General features: G+C 35.7%; 2 protein-coding genes across 7 annotated transcripts in view; one reads left to right on the top strand and one right to left on the bottom strand.

The window, feature by feature from the left end:
• The window catches only part of LOC116162958 (cubilin), a 170,492-nt gene that overhangs the window by 37,888 nt on the left and 107,816 nt on the right, over positions 1 to 24,788 (bottom strand). For all 5 annotated transcript variants that reach the window (XM_031476752.1, XM_031476751.1, XM_031476753.1 and 2 more), the window contains exon 4: positions 1,122 to 1,299. In XM_031476752.1, coding sequence (XP_031332612.1) covers positions 1,122 to 1,299 — 178 coding nt within the window. The remainder of the gene's footprint in view (positions 1 to 1,121; positions 1,300 to 24,788) is intronic.
• Positions 19,629 to 23,361, top strand: LOC116162959 (mothers against decapentaplegic homolog 4-like). 2 transcript variants are annotated; one of them, XM_031476757.1, is made up of 9 exons: positions 19,629 to 19,918; positions 19,971 to 20,331; positions 21,326 to 21,457; positions 21,515 to 21,724; positions 21,780 to 21,959; positions 22,005 to 22,254; positions 22,513 to 22,681; positions 22,731 to 23,070; positions 23,121 to 23,361. In XM_031476757.1, exons 1-9 carry the CDS (start codon positions 19,658 to 19,660, stop codon positions 23,129 to 23,131), a joined length of 1,914 nt encoding a protein of 637 aa, XP_031332617.1. In that variant the 5' UTR covers positions 19,629 to 19,657; the 3' UTR covers positions 23,132 to 23,361. The 2 variants fall into 2 exon arrangements, with proteins under 2 accessions (XP_031332617.1, XP_031332616.1); XM_031476756.1 differs by having other exon boundaries at positions 22,495 to 22,681.

The raw sequence follows: 24,788 nt of genomic DNA, 5'->3' as shown, positions 1-24,788 counted from the left end.
TTTTAATTAAGCCATGTGAGGTCATAGCAACTTTAGGATAAATTTTTCTTAAACTTACGATAACTTGACTTCACATGGCACGCGCTGACATCACAATTCATTGTGAACCAACCTTCAATTATTTGTAGGCCATGTGCACCTGGTATTCTACTAATTTGCTTTATTCAATACATAAATGAAGAAAATAATAAAATAAATAACGCAAACAATTACAATAAATGTTCGAAGTGTCCTCCTTGACATTCTAAGCAATAAACTAACCGATTTCGTAATTAAATTGGGCGACGGTATTTTTAAAAATGTGACAGCTGTCAATTGTATCTACTACTCATTTGAACTACTCAATAGATTGATGTGTTTTTTTTTAAATCGAACATAGGGAAATTACATTGCATACAAACTCCTATGTTCGCATTTAAAAAAAATTCACTGTATGTGCATATGGCGGTTTTGGGCTTTTTGACTATGGTCGAAATTTTGCACTAAATTGGCGGTTAATCGCGCTACTTTTTATATCTACTCACTGTAGATTATTAACTGGGTCTACATCTGCTTGTAAGTTCACGCCCTACCTTTTACATATAGTTTTGTATCGCTAAGTTTAATCTAAACTTCGATTATTGGTAAGTACCTATAAGTTTCCTATAACACCTTTAAGCACAGATTTTTTGTTAATTTGATATTTTCTATTTGGCACTGTATTATTATACGAGTATAGTATTATAACACCTTCGTTACACATGAACTCATTCATATATTGTATACAGCTTGAACGTGATTAAAGTCACCTTACATGTACTGACCAGAACTTTCAATAATGGTGGTTAATATTCAAGCACCCACTTACTTTAGGAGAACACACATATAATGCACATATATTATTATGCACCATCTAATGCGCTTGCAATAGCAAAAAGTTACTAAATATTAGCAGAGTCACTTTAGGTACCTCAAATTTTTTATTGACCAAATCAAAGTTATTTTGTCTTTTTAAATTTAAGTTTAGTATCTAAAATGCTAAATTTGTATATTAAGATTGCGTTGACGTTAATAAGGCATGCAGCATTTTTTTGTACACCGAAGTAAATAATAATAATTCAAGAGGAATTGCTAGTACTCACTCGGGTGGGGCTCCACGTAATTTAAACGAGGTGAAAACCACCTCAACGCGATGTCCTGGTCCAGCAACGAAAATATAAACGCACTGTCGTGAATGTCCCTTTGGATTTAGATATTCTGGAGCGTGGAATGTGCCGTTTAATGGACCTCCTTGTCTACTCACAAAAGTCTGGTCGCACTCTGAAACAGAAAAAGCTTTATGTAGTAAATGCAGATCTCGTATATAAATATTAAATTGTTGCTGATATCACGAACTCAATCTACCTACATTCCCACTGATGTTCCCGATGAAGAAATTAGTTTTCAGATGGAGTATTTAAATTGACAAGAAAAGGTGCGTGAAATTGCATGCCAATCGTTAGTGCTTCGTTAGTGCTTGATTGTGCACGAAAAAGTAACCCAGCACGTCCACCTCTTTTTGAGATACGTGGCAACTGCAGGCCACTTTTAAAAGCACTATAACGAAATGTTTTGGGGAGTGCGAGGGAATGTTGTGCCTCCTCCCCCCCTCCCCCTTTCAGGTCATATTTCAGATTTGCGCCCCTAATCTGAGAAGCGAAAGAAATCTGATATCACTGGCTAAAAATACCATAACGAATCTCTTGATTAGGTACAAATAATGGGCGATAAAAAATGAGTTGCTGCGAGTCACCTTTGCAAGTTTGAAAAAAATATCCAGTTCTCCGACACACAGGATAAAGATCATAATGACTCTGTTGATCTCCCTAAAGTTAGGTACCTATACACACATTCGATATGCAATTCCATTTGTCTGAGAGCATTTGTTTTTTAACGCATTTTTTAAGAATTAAAAAAAAAAGGTGTTTGCGTTTTGTTCACCCATCTGTCTGTACACCCGGACCCACTTCTGCGGTTTTGAACCTACTTTTAGGGGAATTGTCCTAGAGTCCTAGAGTGGAATTGTTTGCAATAGGTAGCATATAACTTGAAGGTGTGCTAGACCACCATCATCGAATTTTGTTATCATAATCCCCCCCCACCCATGAATTATTTACCGATATACTGTTTTTGAAAGTAAATCGTGCTTTTACATGCGAGTTGCGACAACTATTTGGTCTCACATTTTGCATACGCATGCCTTTTGAAAAGCTATGCTTAGGGAGGGGGGGGGCGATTTGATCTCTCATGGTATTCCTGTTAAAGGTATCAACAAATCGAACTATTCTCTACCAACTGCCGCCCTTCTTTCTTATCCCTTATCAAAATAGGGTATGGGGCGGGAGAGGGGGAGCTTATTATATCCTTCATGGTACTGTAATGAAAGGTCGCAATGAAAGGAATTAACTTCTACCAACCATAGTGGTTGGAAAATTTCTTACACTCCCAAAGAGCGTAAACCTTTGACTTTGAGCCACCTTGGAATACGACTTTTAGGAAAATATTTAGGAAATCGGAAAAATGCGTATTCTAAAGCGTTCACACATGTTTACCTGCACTGAATAAATGTAACTCTTTCTTACAGTATCCGTTATTAAATTTCATAAACCAATAGAACGGCATAATATAAAACTCAATGTTTGTGTTACCATTATATCACTCCAAAAAGGTACGTTTCACGTAGTGTATAAAACGCAAAATGTAGCTAATCTTTCGGTAGAAAAAACAGAGCCATTTTCGGTTACTCAAAAGTAAATTGTCAAAAGCGGCGGTTCTTAAGTTTGCGAAGAATTTTTTTAGGTTCTATAAAACTTACTCGCTAATCTCTTTAGGAATTCTAAAACTTTAAATTGCATTTTATTATTCAGAATATTCCACACTTCAATTCCAAACGCGCTCCTATAAATTTATGCGACAGGAAAATAAAAGAAAACAAAATCAGGTGATATTCAGCTCATAACTTGATGTCCTTTTACGTAATTTTAAATTTTACTTGTGGGGAAAGATGGAATTAGTAAATAAACTTCATCTTCAAAAATATTTCCTTCAAACCTAAAATTGGCATATCGGCGCTTTTTAAAGTTCTAAAACGGAATTATCTCTATCTCGTTTTTAATCTATCCGATGGAAAAATACATAGAAAAACTTTTTGTAAAACCGTATGTGAAAACTGTTCGATGGTTTAGTTTTTAAATAGATAAAAAGTATGTGCAGTCGACTACGAAAAGTTTTGACCATCTGTGTTGTTCGGGCAAGAATGACAGTTTTGTAAGAATTACAGAACTTTAAATTCGTTATGTTCATGTACAAAAACCCCCAGAGACCCAATTCGTCGAGAAATGTAATCATTTAGGGGTAAACCCTTGACTTGTTTGGACGAAATGCCCTTTTTATCTACCCTCTCGCCCATTTTTTTTTACAAATCTTGTAACGGACTCCTGCATCGTGAATTTTGTGTTTATGATGTCGTGGGGGGAGGTGAGAGACTTCAGAATTTAAATAGGACATGTTTACCACTCGCGCGTTAGTAAGGTAAGGGAGGTATTGCATTGGGGTGAAGAATGGCCCTCCACTTTTTTTTACGGAAATACACGTTTTGAAGCACCAGGAATCCGAATCAAACAAAATCTCGATGATATCAATCGGTCTGTTTGTCGGTCTGTACTCTCATTTCTGGCTAAACGGCTAAACCGATTGGAACCAAATTTGGGACACATATTCTTCGACATAAAAGGCCAGAATCGCACATGCACAAGTGTGGGGGTGGTATCTGTGCTAACCATAGAAAATTTTTTATTATACGATAAAGGTTGTTCATTATTAATTGGTAAGTGGTATAAATTTCAGCTATGTTGTATAGTATAGGGATAAGGATAAGTGTTCATGTTCATTTGTCGGGAATATTTTCCTTGAGTGTAAACGATTGAAAACAATTCCATTGGCGTTAATTAACGAACCTGTAAGTGTATTTATAGAAGAATAAAACCTTCTCGCCAGGTAACGATTGACTAATTCTGATAATTTAATTAGTGGTACCACAGCCTTATTCAAATTACCGTTTCATTCTTAAAACAGTAATAAACGGAATGCTCCAAAGCGTCGTTTGAGAGGTACATACACGAAAGCTCCAAAATTTGCATTTGCACGCCGATCATCTCAGTGCGATCAGTGTTGTTTTGGACACGTCAAAATTTCATCAAATATCGATAATTTTAAGCAACATTAAAGAATAAAATTTTCCTCGTCTGTATGTATGAACGTACAGAGTGGTCCAAATGCGCTAGCGATTTTCTCTTTAAAATTGAGTTGCAGACACCTAAGTCTCTTTCTTCTATCTCTTAAAATAAAGGGTGTTTCCATAAGAAAGTTGGTAAATTTGGACCACCCTGTACGTACACGTACGTATGCACGTACGTTAGCAATTTTCGGAGATACTCGACGGATTGTGTTCAAAATATATATATTGGGTATACGCAAACGATCCTTTTTTCTATGTACAACCTACAAAAATTGTGCCAGATTTTATTGCAAAAAAAATAAAAAAAATAGAAATACTTATTGTTGGCAAAACGGTCACTATAATTTCGTTAAAATTTTACGAATTGTACATTAGGCGTAAAGGATGTCAGACTGTCAAAAATATTTTTTTATATCATATTTTCTTTATTAACCAGCAAAATTTTCAAGTGGTTAACTATTCAAATACGAGTACCCGACAACGTGAGGCCCGAGGTATTTACGAGAAAGCGGGTCATAATAAATTATCGACTTGCGTGAGTTAATTAGAATTACTAATTTAGCAAAAGGTAAATTTCGGTTTTGTCCCAGTATAACCAAGACGTGGAATTCGAAACAGAACAATAATAAATAGCGGATTATATACGATGGTTTTGAAGCAAGCATTTTTGCCTAGAAAAGATATCAGTTTCAGGAGAAGATTTAACTGCACCTGCATGAGTGAGACGAATTGGGGTGTTGCGGTCATTTCTTTTGTGAGTTGCAGTAAACTTTGCGACTACCAGTTCAGTAATCTTATATTTGAATGCCACGTAATTAATTTATATACAGGGTGTCCAATTTATCATGAGACAATCGATTGTTGCAGAAACTAGCGGGAATATCAAAAAATGATTTATATAAAATATTCTTTATATGGAAGGGCCCAGTTAACAATGCTAGGTGCATTTTCACATAACTTTCCTTTAAGGGCCAAGTGTAAAGCAATTTAATTTTTTTGAATAGAAATCTATACTTTTTATTGCATATTCTTATTTTACGTCGGAAAGTAATAAGCTTTCGTGGGAAACGTTTTTTTTCCCACACTTGCCATTTTTTGAAGACCCTCTTCCAAAAGCGCGAGTTACTAAGTTGTTCTGTCAAGAATTTGACACGTACATTATTGTCCTAAGTAAACCGGTGGTTCAGAATGTGTCGTTTTATACCGACGTCTTCGGCCCACAAATTTGCATTTCTACTAAACTTAACGCTGCATTTTGCAGCAGGGGAAATTTTAATAATAGAAAACAGAAATCAAGAGGAGCTGGTCTCAAACACCTTGAAAACATTGAGGATGGGAAAACCCAAATACCAGTAGCCTGAATCTTCTTATTGCCCTTATGAAAGTGATTTAAAGTCCCTATCCAGTGGATCGCCACTGCTGCACCAACTTGAGTAAGTGTGTACAGTGGCCAAAATTCGAGAATGAAGTCGGTTATAGTCAAAGTGGCACAGTTTAGTGTCAAATCTAACGCTGCTTAGAAAATGAAGCAATTTCGAAACCTTCGAAAAAAAATTTAAAAATGTAGTTTGTTTTTTATTTTATTTTAATTTAAAAAGATTTTTGGAAACACCTTCCCATTGCAACTTTTTCTAGCCTACAACCTCACATTATTAGATTTTAAATGTCAAACGCTTAGGTTTTTTAGAGTCATCCTCAACTTCATTTCCTTAAAAACAGATCTGGTTTCTTTATTTTATATTTTGATAAAACTGGTCATTCGAAAAATAGACATTTACTTTAAAATTGAAAATAGAGCACAAAAAATAAGGTGGTCATGAAACAAAAGCATCTTTGTTAATCCGTCTGAGTGTATTTGTTTATTATTAAAGTGCCAATAATGTTCACTGTTGTATGTAATGATAGTAGAAGAATGTTGTCAAATGCAGAAAAGCACAATATATTGCTTATGTATGTCCTATTACCGTTCAAATAGAACCTCTAAAATGACTCACGGGTTACATCTTGAGAATTACTCGTGAACGGTACTTCAATCAATATCCTCAGCGAGTGCGACCGCAAGGAATTTCGAATTATGAATCTTGCAAGACAGAATTAGGGTCGCATGTGACGAAATCGTTACTGATTAATGATGTTAATAATCAACGTGTCACACCTTGTATTCGTTAAGTGGTGACACTTTGAATAAATATTGAAATAATAAAAAGAATTTTAGTTTAGCTTTTACGATTGTTTTGTACAGTGAACTGAAAACAATAGGTATAAGGTTAGCGATGGCACTTTTTTACCTTTTCAAGCTACCATAACTCGAAAACGAAGCACGATTGGACGTAGGTATAACAATTTCTGCTATTCCAGGGTGGACCTTTAAATTAGGAAACCCTGTATACGGGAATTTGATACTAAAATGTCCTTTTCTAAACGAGGCTATTTTGTTTTTATTCGTCATGCATGAAAACGGTAATCTGTAATACCAGATCGATATCTCTTATTACAGATTATCGTTTTCAGAAGTGCATGCATGACGAATAAAAACAGTAGAAGGGGGGCACCTTCCGCCATCTTGGATTTTGTGACGTCAGCTGACCTTGGGTTTTTCCCAAGGTCATGGGTTTTTCCCAAGGTCGTGGGTTTTTCCCAAGGTCATGGGATTTTCCCAAGGCCGTTTCTTTGGGTTTTCCCCAAGGTCGTGACCTTGGGTTTCCCCCAAGGTCGTGGCCTTGGATTTTCCCAAGGTCATGGCTTTGGGTTTTCCCAAGGTCGTGGTTTTGGGTTTTTCCCAATGTCGTGGCTTTGGGTTTTCCCAAGGTCGTGGTCTTGGGGTTTTTCCCAAGATCATGTTTTGACTCGTGACTTTGGTACAGGATCATGGTCTTGGATCCTGGGGCAGGGTTGTGATTATGGATTCTGGATCAAGGTCGTGGTCTTGGATGCTGAGTTGAGATTGTGTGATTTGGATTCTGGGATTTGAGTTGGACTAAAATTGTGCTCTGGGATTTTCCTAGCGAATTTAAAAGAGAGAGGTGTAGAGAAAAATAAGAGATGTTGTATTACAAACCTAATCTAAGTACATACTCTTAGAAAATAGTAATCCATACATTTCAAATTTTACAAAGAAGAAGAAGAGGAAAAAGCAAAGCGAGAAGCAAGCAAAACAAGAAAATATTTGTGTACTTACTTTTTCTTAGTTTTTGTTTGAAAATCCTTGTTTTTTCCAAGTTTATCCACACACACACACACACCCTAACATATAAGAAAGAGAGATGCACAGATTAGCACTGTATAATTACGTAAACTGCAGTAGATTATGCGAGGCTAATAAAACTTGTAACAATACGTTAGGTGATATTAATGAGTCGGTAGTCAAATACTAACTGAAATTAGAGCGTACATTTCTTATTTGGGTATTTCCCGAGGCCATTGCAATGGGTTTCCTCAAGTCATGGCCTTGGACTATGAACTTGTCGTAGCATTGGGGTTTTTCCCAAGGTCATGGTCTTGGACTTTGACCTCCCCAAGGTCATGGTCTTGGACTTTGACCTCGAGTTTTCCAAGGTCGTGGTCTTGGACTTTGACCTCGAGTTTTTCCAGGGTCGTGGTCACGTAGTCGACCGCTATGCTTTAAACCATATTTATGAACCTCACTCAAAAGGGATGCTTTTTTATAAAAAAATCAACCGATCTTTAAACGATTTTAACTTGTCTTTATTAGTATCAACCCTTAAATGTAAACAAATTTATATTACAAAACGTAGTAGTATACAATAAACGGATGATGTCGTCGTTAGACTTTAAGTTATCATTAAACATGTTTACAAAATCGCTAGTGGCAACATTATTCATTTTAAAAACTAAGTACATCAAGCAATATTGGCCGCAAAAAGTCGAAAGGGGATGTTGTAACATTAAAATGAGAAACGGCTAACAAAGATTCAAAAGATGATTTTTGCGTATTACTGTTTCCAAAAAATAATAAGTACTTAAACTGAAAACTTCGCACCCCGAAATAGCTAACGATACGAACTCGTTCATTTATTTTATAACATTTTAAAGACAAAAATACGAAAGCAAAACAAAATTATTTAGAGTTTGCTCTGCCTTAAATAAAAAATCTTCGAGTTTAATTTATAGATTCATAAAAAAAAGATTAGGAAGGAAGGTAGGTATTCGAAATACGTTTCAGAACTTGTATCGTATAAGTGCCGTTCTTAAGACTACTCATGAAAAAATGTCTTTAACAAGGTGTGTATTCATAATACCTCGGGATACAGAACCAGTACGAGCATGTACGCTCAAGTTGAAAATTTCAAAATGTCCCTGATAAAACTTTAAAAAATGCCTCCGGGCGATTTAATCACATACAAAATTTAAAAGCTTTAAACCTTTTGAAGGAATTTACAGACAACAACATCTAACGCTACCTAATTTTTATATAAATTAGAACATGATCCACGCAAAAATAAAACAATTGGAACTGACCAAATAGAAACCATTTTCAGTTCATTTGATAGCATATACAATCACAAGTATTAGATGATAGTAAAGCGCAATTCAATGAATGTAATGGTTTTGAAGACTGATACTTCGAAATCATTGCGTATGTTGAGAATTTATTAACTCATAAAGATCATCATCATCGTGTAAGTGATGTCCAAGCTCATATATAGATTCCAATTAAAAAAATTACATTATCAACAATTTTATTTAGAGGAAAAAACATTAAGATAATACATATAGGTACATTTTTTGCGATATTGTACTTTCGATAACTTAATTAATAAAAAAACAATTACAAAGGAATAGTCAATATTTAACATTCTGCTTACAAGTTGAAAGTAAAAAAAAGTGGTTGTTGTAATTCAAGTTTGTTACGGTAATTATGCTATTTTTAGTAATTGCTTGCTGTTATTTAATTTGTAGATAGTAGGGTAGTGTCAATATAAAGAAAAGAGCATACTTGTCTGTCTATGTAAATTGGTTTTTATCATAATATACGGTTATAATTGAAGACCTAGTACGCCTATTGAATTTATCTGTAAGTGTAAAAAATTTGGAAAAATTAAACGAAAAATACAATTTAAATATTGAAGAGTTGGCAATGTGTTATAGTGCCATAAATCAATGGAGTGTGTCCTTTTTGGAAAACTTTGTCTTCAAAAGTCAATCTTTTTGGTGTAGCATAGATACAATGCTAGAACGTGCCGTCGTTCCCGTACCAAATGACACGTTGTACAATTTGTGTGCCAAAAAAATGCTGCGGAGACCTTCTGAATGGATTAATTTACCAATCGATATCCAAACGGAATTGTCGTGGAAAAAGAAGAAGCTAGATGATCTCGGTAGAGACCTACTACATCTTGAAAAAGAAACGGACGCAGAGTTAGTTAGACGAGTAGAGACATAAATAGTTATTTAATTTCTAGTCAAGAACTTGTAGATATTCTAATAGGTAGTTTAAATAAAGTTAAGGATGATATAGATATTGAGTTGTTTAATAATAGTTATTTTGTAGATGTTAGTTTCAATTACTTAAACTTATACGAAAGGATTTGTATAAATATTGTTAGTATGTCTGATTGTTATAGACAGTATTATAGTAGATATAGGGACTTAATTTACAATTGGTCATGTATATATAATAAACAGATTTAAAAAGGGGTATAAACAATTTTTTTATTGTTCAAGTTTAATTTTATGTCGATAAAAACAAAGGTTAATGCTGTTTCAGATAAACGAGCATCTTTTTGAAGATGATGACGGATGATATTCTGCCCGGGGCGATATTCCATTTGCAAAGCGAAACGATCAGAAAATCCAAGTAACTCGGCATAAGTAATCTGAATTATTTTTGCTGCTAAGCTAAAACGCTAAACCATGCACAAATAATTGAACTAAGTGTAAAATGATGTAATGATGTTACTTTACTCACGACAATTTTGACACTCAATCATAAAATGTATATAGAAGGTGTATTACTATAAAATCAAATAGGTCCTTTTATGTACTCCACGTTCAGGCGCGGTGGGCAAAGTTGTATTTACTATCGATGTACTCTTAAGAGCATTTCGTTGTAAATGATGAGTAGTTTATACCGAAAGAATCACACTTAAACAAAATTTTGAAAAATGAAAATGTTCACTTCACTGGATCAAAAAATACAATTCATGTAATGCTAATTATACTAATTAGGTACTTTGCTACAAAGGTACAATAAGAAGGCAATGTCAAACGGGGGATTCACATCGGTATTGCGAACGAGTATTGTAATAATAAAACGAGTACGTAATAGGCTTCTCTTCAAGATACACATCAGCCACGTTCTACAAGCGTATTAATCGGATATTTTGCCCGGGGCTATATGCCCGGGGCTATATTCTGATTGTAAACCGAAACGTAGTAGTCTCGAATGTTTGAGAAAAACTGGGTGTCAAGTTCATCTACTTACCAAAGTTTTGTACGATACGCGCGAAAATCGTTTTGTAGTTGTTTATCCGCTAACGCCACAACACATTGGAATTTAGTTAGGAATGGTTCATTGCGCATCGAAGTTGGATTTCAAGATGCGTTAACTGAAACAGTAAACTGCTTGGTATATGCGGAGTTCGACAAATGTCATTGAAATCGATAAACACCGAAATGTTAACGCAGATTTCAACAGTTAAAAGAGAAATCTCAAAATTGCGTACATTGCATAGTCTTACGCACATCAATAAGTTCGAAAAGCAGAAAAATAAATTAAGCTGATATCCTACGTATGATTTCACTAATAATAATAAATAAAAGATCAGTTTATACGAGTCCTTAGCCAGTTTAAATGTTTTCTGCAATGGATGCATACGTCGATATGCAAGGTTTCCGAGGTGCTCTTAATGAGTTTATACCCAAAGAAATTTCGATTGTTTCCTCGGAGGGTCCGAAATGCACGACTCTATTAATAAAACCCCCTCAAAATTATAGTATTACTGCAACTATGAAAAAAAAGAGATTCGATATTTAGAGGATTATTATCATGGCTTAAAGTGGACCTCCGGTCACATTCGATATGAAAATTTTGAAGAGGAACTACGTACCCTGCTACAGCCATTTAGCAAGATCTATGTTAAAGGACTAGAGAAGCAGTACATTCTAAATTTCCTAAACAAACCTATAATAAATGCAGAGGATTGCGGATGCCCTTCTTTAAAGAAGCTGAAGAAAGAATTTGGAGGCATTATGTGCTTGAATCATAACAGTGAAACTTTAATGTGCTCGCAAGAAAACGCTTTAATGCTATACGAATGGACCCAAATTAGCTCCACCGATGAATTCCCTAGAACTTCAACGAGCCCTGAATCACATACAGGATTCTGTAAGGCCTGGTGTTTTTGCAGCTGATAAATTACCAAAATTTATTCGTCGTCCATATGGACTTATAGTCAATACAGATGTTTCCACCAGACCTGGTCAACATTGGAACGCTATCTACATCGATAAAGATGGAATTGGCGAATTCTTTGATTCCTTCGGAAGGTCTCCATGTGGCCTTCATTTAAAATTTTTGAAAGCCAACTCTAGACGTTTTACATGTAACTATAAAATGTTACAACATCCCCTTTCGACTTTTTGTGGCCAATATTGCTTGATGTACTTAGTTTTTAAAATGAATAATGTTGCCACTAGCGATTTTGTAAACATGTTTAATGATAACTTAAAGTCTAACGACGACATCATCCGTTTATTGTATACTGCTACGTTTTGTAATATAAATTTGTTTTTTCACTACTAGCGTCTGATGACATGATTATTAACCTTTTTTCCACTTGTAAAGTAGGCTTTCTCGGCATTTGTTCAAAGTGGTTAATAATGTGGACATTATTAACTAGTAGTCAATAATGAGAACTGTCACGCTGTCACTTTTAGAAAATACAACCCGAAATTTCGCTCAATAAACGTTTAGACAAGTTCTCTAAAATGAATAATTGCCACAATCAACCATTTCCAGAGAAATTACATATCTAAAATTATCACATTTTGAAAAAATTCGAACGAAATTACTCTTTGAAAATATCTCAATGACAGAACAAAATACGGCCTGTTTGACTTGTACTTCTACGTACTTGATTGACATGTTAAATGAATAAACAAAAAATTCTGTCCAAACGTTCACTTTCTTATCAATATAATATGTTAATTTAAAGGATTTCAAGTGCTAGTAGTGAAAAAAATAGTATATATACCACGGTAGAGAAGTCTATTATTGCCTTCGCACCTTACATCCCTCGGCGCAAGCGCCTCGAGATGTAATCTTGGTGCTCAGGCAATAATACTGTACTTCTCTACCTTGATATATAATGTACTATTACATTTAAGGGTTGATACTAATAAAGACAAGTTAAAATCGTTTAAAGATCGGTTGATTTTTTATAAAAAAGTATCCCTTTTGAGTGAGGTTCATAAATATGGTTTAAAGCATAGCGGTCGACTACGTGACCACGACCCTGGAAAAAACTCGAGGTCAAAGTCCAAGACCACGACCTTGGAAAAACTCGAGGTCAAAGTCCAAGACCATGACCTTGGGGAGGTCAAAGTCCAAGACCATGACCTTGGGGAAAACCCAATGCTACGACAAGTTCATAGTCCAAGGCCATGACTTGAGGAAACCCATTGCAATGGCCTCGGGAAATACCCAAATAAGAAATGTACGCTCTAATTTCAGTTAGTATTTGACTACCGACTCGTTAACATCACCTAACGTATTGTTACAAGTTTTATTAGCCTCGCATAATCTACTGCAGTTTACGTAATTATACAGTGCTAATCTGTGCATCTCTCTTTCTTATATGTTAGGGTGTGTGTGTGTGGATAAACTTGGAAAAAACAAGGATTTTCAAACAAAAACTAAGAAAAAGTAAGTACACAAATATTTTCTTGTTTTGCTTGCTTCTCGCTTTGCTTTTTCCTCTTCTTGTTCTTCTTTGTAAAATTTGAAATGTATGGATTACCATTTTCTAAGAGTATGTACTTAGATTAGGTTTGTAATACAACATCTCTTATTTTTCTCTACACCTCTCTCTTTTAAATTCGCTAGGAAAATCCCAGAGCACAATTTTAGTCCAACTCAAATCCCAGAATCCAAATCACACAATCTCAACTCAGCATCCAAGCCCACGACCTTGATCCAGAATCCATAATCACAACCCTGCCCCAGGATCCAAGACCATGATCCTGTACCAAAGTCACGATCTTGGGAAAAACCCCAAGACCACGACCTTGGGAAAACCCAAAGCCACGACATTGGGAAAAACCCAAAACCACGACCTTGGGAAAACCCAAAGCCATGACCTTGGGGAAACCCAAGGCACGACCTTGGGGAAAACCCAAGGTCACGACCTTGGGGAAAACCCAAAGAAACGGCCTTGGGAAAATCCCATGACCTTGGGAAAAACCCACGACCTTGGGAAAAAACCCATGACCTTGGGAAAAACCCAAGGTCAGCTGACGTCACAAAATCCAAGATGGCGGAAGGTGCCCCCCTTCTACTAGCATATAAAAAGTTTTAAAATCTAAAGCAACGAGTAATTACCGCCGTTATTCTAAAAGTTTTAAAACAATTTGTACGGCACATTCGAAGAGAAACGCATAATTATATGAAGTATGCTTTAGGTCTAAATTCGAATAACCCACACAAGGTTTGGAGAACCCTTAAAAACTTCCTAATCCGCACACCTTAATAAATGTCCAGTTCCGCCAGATCTCTATCGCCCTTCGGGCTTTAATTAATATTTTATTAATTCAATAAAACTTCCTAAACGTATAAATGTATAGTTACAAATATTTTCAATTTCAATCAAATAGATATTAAGATAACTAGGTGCTTTATAGGTACTTTAAAGAACGATGCCAATTTTAAATCCGAGGATTCATTATCCTTTCGCCACCTCTCGATTTACCACATAGACATTTTTATTAAAAATTAGTGACGTTTCGCCACCCAGACCTTTTGGGCATAATTTACAATTTCGCAATAGTCTCGGTTGAGCACCTTATAGAATGTTATTGCAATTTTTGATCGTACTTAAGATATATGTCGTCTAAATACTAGAACCGAAAATATTTTCTCGTCACCCGCAGGACCACAAGGTTCGTTTTCCTCCGTTTCGTGATGCTCGATTTGGGTAGCCTGAATTTACGAATTTTGAGCATCTTTCCTCAAAGCGGTCAGAAGCTCGAAAACGTTTGGATTCTTCGCGATTTTTCTATTTAGCCCACTGTGCCGTGTGCCAGTCTTCCACGAAATTGGTGGTACGTATATCGCCACCTCCTATCTGTTACCCGAAAAGTCCAAGGGCCAATATTTGAAAGAATATGATTTATTTATAAAATGGAGTCGTGTCGAAAAACACTTAGTGGTAGGGTTTTATTATGTTATTTTGACGAAAAATCCAAACAATGGAAGCCGCCAATACTTTGTCGACCAATTCCAAACTAAAGATAGTATCTAAAGAGTTTCTGTTAATCAATAATAATGTGGATATACGAAAATACTCAAAGCTAATTGCTTATTTGAAAAACAAGTCCGTTGGCAACAAATCCAAAAAATCAAGAACATTTGCTTGGGATGAAATGTACAAGTTCTTTCACAATATGCTCCTGATGAACATTTTCTAATGCACAAGGTATTAAGAATTTGACCGTTTGTTATACGCTTCACTATGTACCTATTGTCGTTTACAGATCGCTCTCATTTTGGAATCGCGGGTGCCCTCCGTCGTGAAAAACTGTATACAAGGTGACTGTGGAAGATATTAACGATACCGGACCTGGGCTGATCATTACTATTCCGTATTCGAAAACGCATATTCACCGTAGATTTACCGTAATCAGAAAAATTTCAATCGATATTTACAGGAAGTGTAAATCTCAACGATCATCAACAGTAAACAACCCAATAATCCAAAAATGTCTGGGTCGCTAATCGAGAGGTTGGGAATATACGGCAATATACCTAAACTAATTTCATTTAAATGCATTTAAAATTAATTTCAAGTTATATTTCTGTTAGTAGTACAATATTTGTTATTTAATGTTTCTTTTATATTGCGGCCGAGTTAATTTTATTTTTCTGAAACTACTTTAGAAAGAAATGCTTTCGTCCCTAAAAATGGTGAAGAAAATGCAATTTTCTTCTCTAGTGGGGAAAGTAAAAAACAATTGCTGTGTTAATCTTAATAATGGCATTTAAAATTGAAATATACTCCATCTAGATTGCTATGTGTCAAACTTCATTATTGCATACGATAATTTTTCAATTTTGATTGTAGTTTCAGAAAAAAATATGTGTAAAACTTGAAAAGAAGGGGTTTGGTTGTAGAAAGAAAATATGAACAGAGTTACTATTAGGAATAGTGTGAGATGATGCAGAAAAGTGGCTAAAAGACGGAGCTGTTAAAATAGTTTTTTTTTACTGTTTAGAATGAATGTATTTTTTTATCTACTTTGTATAGGTGTACTTATCAAAGGTAATTATCTCACATTCTGTATTGTAGAATAAATTAAAACGAAAAGTTTGTCAGCGTTTAGGTACCTATATAAACAAAATACGCAACTAACTCCATAATTTAAAGATATAAACGGAAAGGGCGACGTTATATCAGATGCAATAATATACCTATACCATTCCAAACTCACAAACCGCAGCTTTTATAAAGAACCGGCACATTCACAACGCTCCCTTTGAATACAAAAGGGAACGAACAAAACAAAATTCATGTTCTATGTAATCACCTTTTAATGTTATATTCAGATAAAAGGGATATAGAGCAGTATTCATTAATGACGGCAATTTTCTTTTTCCCTTTCGCCGATAAAAAGACTCAGTTTTCGTCCAGAGTTTGATTGAAAATTCTTAGAACTATCTAATCAAACTGTCAATAAATCACAAAGTGAACTTCATTTAGGAATCCCAAAAAGTCAACTGATGGCTTTTCGCAGATCACTTATAAATTACTTTTAAATTAAAGGAAATTGAAAATGAGCGAGAATCTATTTTCACAGCCGGCATTCCGTTTAACTTGATTATTTACAATTCCAATAATTTGACTTACCTATTTAGATTCGATAATGACAGGTGAAATGAAAGGTAAAAACGGAAATGATAATGAAGGCTTACGCTATTGGATTACCTACATTTTATCGAATAAGAAAGATAATTGCTTTTCTATTGATATGCGAATATGGAAAGTATGCAATTTGGAAAATTGATTGCCAATTATACAACGGCGTGACTGTTAATTTTCCGGGGCGATTTTGTTGAACACCCGATCAAGTTGATTACAACCTTTCCGCCTAAATTTACAACGCATGTTTCACTAAGTACAAAAGACAAAGTAACGCTCACTTTACTAATAATATAAATATAATTCATTAGAAAGAAGTTTACAGAATTATAAAGTTATCAGATTTTAAAGAATACAACTTATCCTACTTTAATAAAATCGGAAGAAGAAAAAAGTCAGATAAGCATTTACAAGTTTACCGCTTTACAAGAGCATACCAACAATTAAATCCATTGTAAAGGAGAAGTTTCCAAATGGAGATTTCACAAGGGCCTTCGATTTTCTTTTACAAAGGAACAGTCAGCAAAGCAAAGTATATATTAGTAATTACAAAGATGATAAGATGATTATAATTTAAGTGCTACCTAGGGAATTAGTTCTGAGGGGTTACTCCTTTGGTTCCAGTTTCAACAGAATTGTGGAAAATTCGAGCCAAAGAGTATCCACAGTAAGAGAATCGACGATACAATACAAAGCCCGAAAGGATGTAGGAACTCGCTCGCTAGAATCGGATCCCACGATAGAACCGTATACCTATAGCTAAAGGTAAATGTTCATTTAAGTAAAATTTTACAAAACATTTTGGACGATGGCAAAATGTATTACATAACGGGTATTGAAAGTACGACTTACATTTTTTCTTTGTTGCCCGAGTTATTACGATAAACAAAATAGTGAAAAACGCAAATGTAGTGGTGAATCTATGAAGAAACTACCCCTTATGCACAATATATGTTTTAGCCTAAATACGCGTTTTTGCTCCCTTCCGGGACCTTTAAGCAAGCCATGATATTTGCCGTTGTTTTATAGTGCATGAGCTTAAACAATTATAAAAGTGGTGACTTGCAGAACGTATCATAGGGATTTCAATGTAAAATTCATAACATGCGATTATTGGCTCCCCAAATTATTTTAGAGCAAAAATGTATTCGTTTGTTGTAGAAAATTTTTTTTACGCCAATCAACTGTATTAGTTTTCGATTTTTTTCATATAAAGCCGGAAAATTGGAAAAATAAAACCCGCATCTTTTTCAATAATCTACGATGGTGACTTATTCGAACATTCTAACATTTATTGCAAAATGTTATATTAGGAAACCGTTTTTAGTAATTTGGTCTTCCTTTATGTTGAATTCGCTGTTCTAAATATAACACCTTTTGATAGAATTTGATTTGTTTTATAGCACACATTCCATGGCATCACAGATTATTGAAAAAGATGCGGGTCTTATTTTTCCAATTTTCCGTTTTTATTATGCAAAAAATTGAAAACTAATACAGTTGATTGACGTAAAAAATTTTTTCCTACATTTTTGCTCTAAAATAATTTGGGGGAGCCAATAATCGCATGTTATGCATTTTAGATTGGAATCCCTATGATGCGTTACGCAAGTCACCGCCCTGAACACTTAAGTTCAAGCTTCTATAAGCTTTCTCTATGGATGTTGATTTACTATATTTTATCTATTTGGTTAACTTTTCACTTCCTTTTCATTACGAACATGTTGGTAGAAGGCTATGTTTAGCAGTTTAGTTGAGCGATGTTTGAACGGTGTAATTGCAAGATTTTGAAGTTCTCCTTCAGGGATTGCAACCCGTTAATTAACGCAGTCAATCGTAAACTGAAATAATAGTATATTAAGTAACAAGGGATTAAAAAGAGTTTTTGTTACTGAAAGAACGGTTTAAAGTCCGAGGCTTGCCAAGGGCTTTAATATTCTTGAGGGAACAAAAACTAGTTTAAACCAGTGTTACTTACCTATACTATTTTTTCCAATACCGACCGATCTGAATCCAAAATTATATGCTATAAAAACTTTGAAAAAGTAAGGTATTTTTTTTAATTTGTTAAAACTAATTGCAAATTCGGTATTTTCATGTTAAAAGGCAACCAAACACGAAATCAAAATGTACGCATGCCTCAGTGAAACATCCAAAACGATATTTAATTAGGCACTGTCTCGGGCAATATTAAGAATTATAACACATTTATAGATGTGATTTGACGCTCTAATTTACAATAACGTTCAGTTTAGAAGCAACAGCAAGAAATAGAATGCAATGTTATCCTTTATCGTCGTCTAATTACATTGTGGCATATAGTGTACCTTTAGGAACTCGATTTATTTCCAATAAATTAATTGATTTGATTTGTAACCCAAAATAAGGGGTTACCAGTAGATCAGTGGTCTTTTATCTTTCTACAGACTATTGTTATGGAAGACACTTCATTATACGCACCAGAACTGCCACCAGCTTTGGAAGTGCTCATGCTAGGAAACATGCCAGACAAAATTCTCGAAACTAAATAAATGGCCGCAGAGCGTCAAAGACACCACTTTGCCCAAGGTTCAATGGCTTTGGAAAGGCTAGATTTTTCACAAGAGTGTCAACCACTTTTCCAAAGAAAAAAGTACTCTCTTTTTATCAAGGTTGCATTGTTTGAGGCAACAGGGTGTTGATTTCACCAAGAGGTGAGAAAGAGAGTAGTAAAAATACTTCACGCAGTGCACCCAGGCATGCTGAAGATGAAGGAACCGATCTTACGTCTAGTGGCCGAAGATGGATCACGATGAATAAGTTAGTACGTGTTCAAGTTTTCAAGAAGTGAGACCGATGCCTAAGAAACCTTCAGTACCTACTGCCAGGGGAATACGCACGGGGACCATGGACGCGATTGCATTTAGATTTTTCGAAACCCGCTAACGGTAAATTATTTTATTGTCAAAATATCAGTCACATAGGTACTATGCGATCAAAAAAAGTTGCTGTAGACTGTTGAGTCACCTGTGGAATTTTTGTTTACATATCATTTATTTAACTGGAACTTCCAAAGGTGACTCGACGTCAATCCTTTTTTGATCGCCCGTTATTAGCTTTTACCGATACAAATATCAATAAAACCTTAAGTTAGTGTGAGTGCAACCTTAATTAATAATAATTAATGAAGTAGGTCAGATACTTCTGGGACGACCCTCGTAGATGACCGTAATTCGCTACTTTAGCCACATTTAAGTGCATAATGAAAATGAGGTTATGTTATAAAAGTGCAGTAAAAGTGCAGTGTTTTAAGTGTTTACTATTTTGAATGTTGTATTTTAGCATGGCCAATTTATCTATTAATGCCCCTACATCAGCCGACGCGTGTTTGAGCATTGTTCACAGTTTACTGTGTCACAGACAAGGGGGAGAAAGTGAGGGATTTTCTAAGAGGGCTATCGAATCTCTTGTAAAGAAACTGAAGGAAAAACGAGACGAACTTGATTCTCTCATCACTGCCATTACCACAAATGGGGCTCATCCAACCAAGTGTGTCACAATACAACGAACGTTAGACGGCCGACTGCAGGTATTAACTTTAAAAATTCTTAACCGAAATGTTCACATTTGGTTTGCTAAAGGTAGCCGGTAGAAAAGGATTCCCACATGTAATTTATGCTCGAATTTGGAGATGGCCCGACTTGCATAAAAACGAATTAAAGCACGTTAAATACTGCCAATTTGCATTCGATTTGAAGTGCGATTCTGTATGTGTCAACCCATATCATTACGAAAGGGTTGTTTCTCCTGGTATTGACTTATCTGGATTAACACTACAGTCTGGGTCCTTACCGATCGTTAAGGACGAATACACGGCTGGTGCTGCACCCATATCCGGTAGCGTTGTAGAAGATAATGGAGAAATGGAAACCTCACAAACCATTCAACATCATCCTCCACAACAAAATTTCAATTTTAGCAATCTTCAACAAAATTCGGCAGGTTTGTGAACGATTTGGGTTGATAGTTAATTTACTGGTGACTGTATCTTTCTTGTATTTGTGTTTTATTTAGACTGAGTGTAGCGGTAGAGTAAACACACAGAGGAAATACAGTGATGACTTCTTGCACTACTCGATAAACCCTTCACTTGATTTAGTAGGTAGAAAATGTGTGCACTGAATGACAATTAAGTCTTATTCAACAAAGTAAATCCAGTAATGTCAATAATATTTCGAGTAATACCGTGTGTAAAGCGATGGTATACAAGAGGGAATTTTTTTACATTGATTTATGAAAAAAATTTATTCTTCATGATATTTTTTGCTTGCTTTGAAAGTACCAATAACGTTTCGATAATCTAAAATTTATTTATAGAAATCTGGAAAAATAATAAAATTAATTTTTTTTATAGAAAGTTATCATTACATCATATCACATTATAATCAAGATAGCGTATTGCTATCAAACCACAAACAATCGAAACGTTATTGGTACTTTCAAAGCAAGCAAAAAATATGAAGAATAAATTTTTTTCATAAATCAATGTTTTAAAAAAATTTCCTCTTGGATACCCCATCGCTTGACACACTGTATATTATATACAATGCTAATAAAGTGTATGTGTATTACTGTATTACTTTCCCCCTAAAAATAAATGGCTCAACAAATTGCTAAATTTGGTTAAACTGTTCGCATATCAAATAAACATTCAGGGGGTCCATTTTTCACACGATTGTTTGCTGAAAAAAACTACATTATTTAATCAATTTTGAACTCAATTTTGAAGCAAGAAAGTCACTTGCAACATATGGGTAAATTTGTTTTCTGTAAGATGCCACAGAATACTCCACACCCTCCAATAAATATACCGGACCCGTTTTTGATAGTATTGCCTAATAATAATTGTGCACTGAATGCCACAGTGGATAACTTCTCAGTTGTATGTCTACATGTTTGATTTTGTTTGCGTTCTTTATCTTCATTTCTACTGTAGGAAATACTGCTCTGTACTCTGCACCAAACAGACCTCTATTAGGACAACCTTCAATAGTTCCCAAACTTGAACATGGACTTGACACATCTCCAAGACCTAACTGGTTACCTACGCATGTTCATCCACCTCTTTGTAAGCTTTACTTTAATCACCCACTTGTTTCATTTTAAATAATTTTAAAATGTTCAGCTAATGTAACGACACCAATTCATCAACATACTCCACCAAGCAGCAACCAAGCACTAAATTTACATCCACAACAACCACCTGACAACACAGGGCCACCTGTCCACGTTCCCGGACCCCCCCACAATGCTCAGCGTCAGTTTTTCAACCCTACTTCAAATCCTGGTCAATTAACGGACAGAAGCAACCTGGAAACCTCTTCGCTGCCTTTAGGTAAATATCTCAAATGGCTACTCTCTTACACAATAGCACCAACAATTTTCGCCAGGTGGAACCGCACCAGTTGTCACGCACCAAAATGGTTTTAACCGGCCCCCAAACAATACTCGCCAAATTATAGCTTCGCAACCCACTACTACTGTAGGAGGCATGTGGACTGGTTCCAACACTTTAACTTACACTCAATCAATGAAGCCACCTGACAACAGATTACAACCGGCTGTTTATTGTATGAAACTCATCTTTTTAGCATAGCGTGTAAAATTGATTTTAGGGAATCATAATAATCGAGTTGCCAATGATATGGGCACGACTGGCAGGTTACTTTCAAATCAACCCGCCCCCGAGTACTGGTGTTCAGTCGCATACTTCGAATTGGATACTCAAGTGGGTGAAACTTTTAAGGTTCCCTCCAGTTGTCGAACTGTGACAGTGGATGGGTATGTGGATCCATCCGGAGGAAATCGCTTTTGTCTTGGCGCTCTCAGCAATGTTCATCGAACGGAGCAGAGTGAAAAGGCCAGGTAAGAAAAACCCCTAAAGCGAATCTAAAAAAGCGGCAGAGTACCTTGGTGTAACCCTACGGGGTCATTGGATTTGACCCATTTTCAATAGACTTGTTACATGTGGCATACAGGTCAACTGTACAAAGTTTGAACCAAATAGGTTTCGCAGAGAGAGAGAGAGAGAGAGGGGCGTGACACCATCGACTCCCTTTGAAGCTTGCATCGCTTTGCTCTGCCCCTTAATAATGTAAATTGTAGTGTCTACCCTTTTATCAGGTTACATATCGGCAAAGGTGTCCAGTTAGATTTGAGAGGGGAAGGAGATGTTTGGTTACTATGCCTAAGTGATCATCCAGTTTTTGTACAGAGTTATTACTTAGATAGGGAAGCTGGACGCGCTCCAGGTGACGCGGTCCATAAGATTTACCCGTTGGCCTATATAAAGGTGGAGCTGTTACATGATGTACAGTAGATGTTTATATACACAATTGTAGGTTTTCGATTTACGACAGTGCCATCACCAAATGACATCTCAAGCTTCTACTGCTCAGGCAGCAGCTGCCGCTCAAGCTGCTGCAGTTGCTGGCCATATTCCGGGCCCACATTCTGTAGGTGGAATCGCTCCGGCAGTTAGTTTGTCTTCGGCTGCCGGTATAGGAGTGGATGATTTAAGGCGTCTGTGTATTTTGCGACTTAGCTTTGTGAAAGGTTGGGGGCCAGATTATCCACGGCAATCCATAAAAGAAACTCCTTGTTGGATTGAAGTTCACCTACACAGAGCACTCCAGCTGTTGGATGAAGTTCTGCACACAATCCCAATTGACGGTGCCAGAGGTAGTAGGTCTTGAACAGGGATGTAATTGTTACATGTAGTGTGTCAATAGGTAATCTTTAGAGAAGATTATAAGAATAATGGTGAAACAGAATCTTCAAATTGATAACCATCTTCCAAGAAATATATGGGGCAACAATTCCACCTGTTACCATTCCTTGGATAAAGTTACGTGAGAGCTGTTTTGGCTGTGAACCTCTACCAGATATTAAGTTAGTTCTCTTTTGTCATAAATTTTGTGCAAACATAGTATGTAACTTAGGAAAAGTTATAAATATAGTTTTTAATTACTGTATCGTTTATTTTCTTACCAGGAAACTAGTTTACAAAAGTTTTGGGGCAAGGCAAGGTAGGTCAACTTAAATTTTTTGTTTTGCTTTATGTATTGTGAATAAAAAATGGAGCATTTCGTTTACTGTACGAGTGGCGGCTTGTCCAATGATGTAACGCAATCATAAATTTGAATCGAACAATAAATTAAATTAAAATTTGTCCACGAATTTGCTCTGTAATTTGATGCGCGTCACAATACGAAAGCGCGAGGCACGTGTATCTGCCTCTACAGTTAATAATAATAATCCTTTATTTGCTCAACAGAAAGACATAACCTTTCCAATTTCAGAGCAAATACAACATTTTACAACTTGCCAGACAGCCCAGAGTTAAAAATAAATCAAATATAAAAAAATATGTCTAGTAATAATATTGATAACAGTACTTAAACTACCAAAACCAATAACAACAAAAAAATCAAACAAAAGAAAGAAAAAGAAAAAAAATTATCTATCGGCCCTCTTGAATAATTACTAAGTGCGACTAATAATACCAAAAGTTTAATTAATCATAATTGATTATACGACAAATAATGTTCTATGAAAATATTAAAATTAATTACTGTTAATGTTACTAACCGAGCGTAACATTGCCGGTAACGAACTGTAATGAAGATCACAATTTTGTGAAATTAAATTAAAATTATAAGATTATAAATAACGGGTTTTTGCGCAACAAATTAGATTTAGGAGTGGGGTTTGTAATGGTACTAGCATTTCTAGAATGCGCATCGGAACGGTGAAGTTTAGGCCCGCTAATAAGTGCGGACGATCAATTAAATTATTGATTAAGCCAAACAAAAATGTTATACTATTAATTTCTCTGCGACATTTCAGTGACAATATGTCAAATCTTTGAAGGAGACTAGCAGTTGGAAAACCTCTTTGGGGGTATAAAACCCATCTAATCTATAAGATATATATTTTAAAAACCTTCGTTGCAGTGGTGTAGTGGAGCCGGGGCGCAGCGGAGCGCTGCTCCGGCACTGCTTGTGAGAGGGGAGCGGCGCTCCGGCACAGGATAGGAGACGGAGTTAATATAAGTGATGATACCTAATGATATTTGCGACTTAGATAAGCCTTACACCTTTAGAGCAATAATTTATTCAAAAATCTACGAACTGAAATTGTTTCAAAACCCATTTATTTTACTACAAATTTTTAAAAATTTTTCTGGACCCCAATTTTGCTTGGGGGGGGGTGTATTCGATCCCTTGGTTGCCTACATTTTAAGAGCTCCGGCACTGCTAAATTTGGCACTACACCACTGCTTCGTTGTATTCTTTCAATGCATGCAGTTCCATATAATGAAACACTCTAGGACAACGTAAACTTTCCACGACGCGTTTTAAAGTGCTGTATGATTGACCGATTTGAGGCATGCCTCT

The sequence above is a fragment of the Photinus pyralis genome, unplaced genomic scaffold (assembly GCF_008802855.1).
Source record: "Photinus pyralis isolate 1611_PpyrPB1 unplaced genomic scaffold, Ppyr1.3 Ppyr1.4_LG2, whole genome shotgun sequence".
NCBI lineage: Eukaryota > Metazoa > Arthropoda > Insecta > Coleoptera > Lampyridae > Photinus > Photinus pyralis.
The sequence above is the reverse complement of the archived record's forward strand: the minus strand, read 5'-3'. Positions and strand labels throughout refer to the sequence as shown.

Coding starts and splice junctions, on each gene's coding strand:
- LOC116162959 (XM_031476756.1), top strand. CDS start 19,658: ATGTTGTATTTTAGCATGGCCAATTTATCTATTAATGCCCCTACATCA. Junction 19,919..19,970: donor CGTTAGACGGCCGACTGCAG/GTATTAACTTTA, acceptor GGTTTGCTAAAG/GTAGCCGGTAGAAAAGGATT. Junction 20,332..21,325: donor TCTTCAACAAAATTCGGCAG/GTTTGTGAACGA, acceptor TTTCTACTGTAG/GAAATACTGCTCTGTACTCT.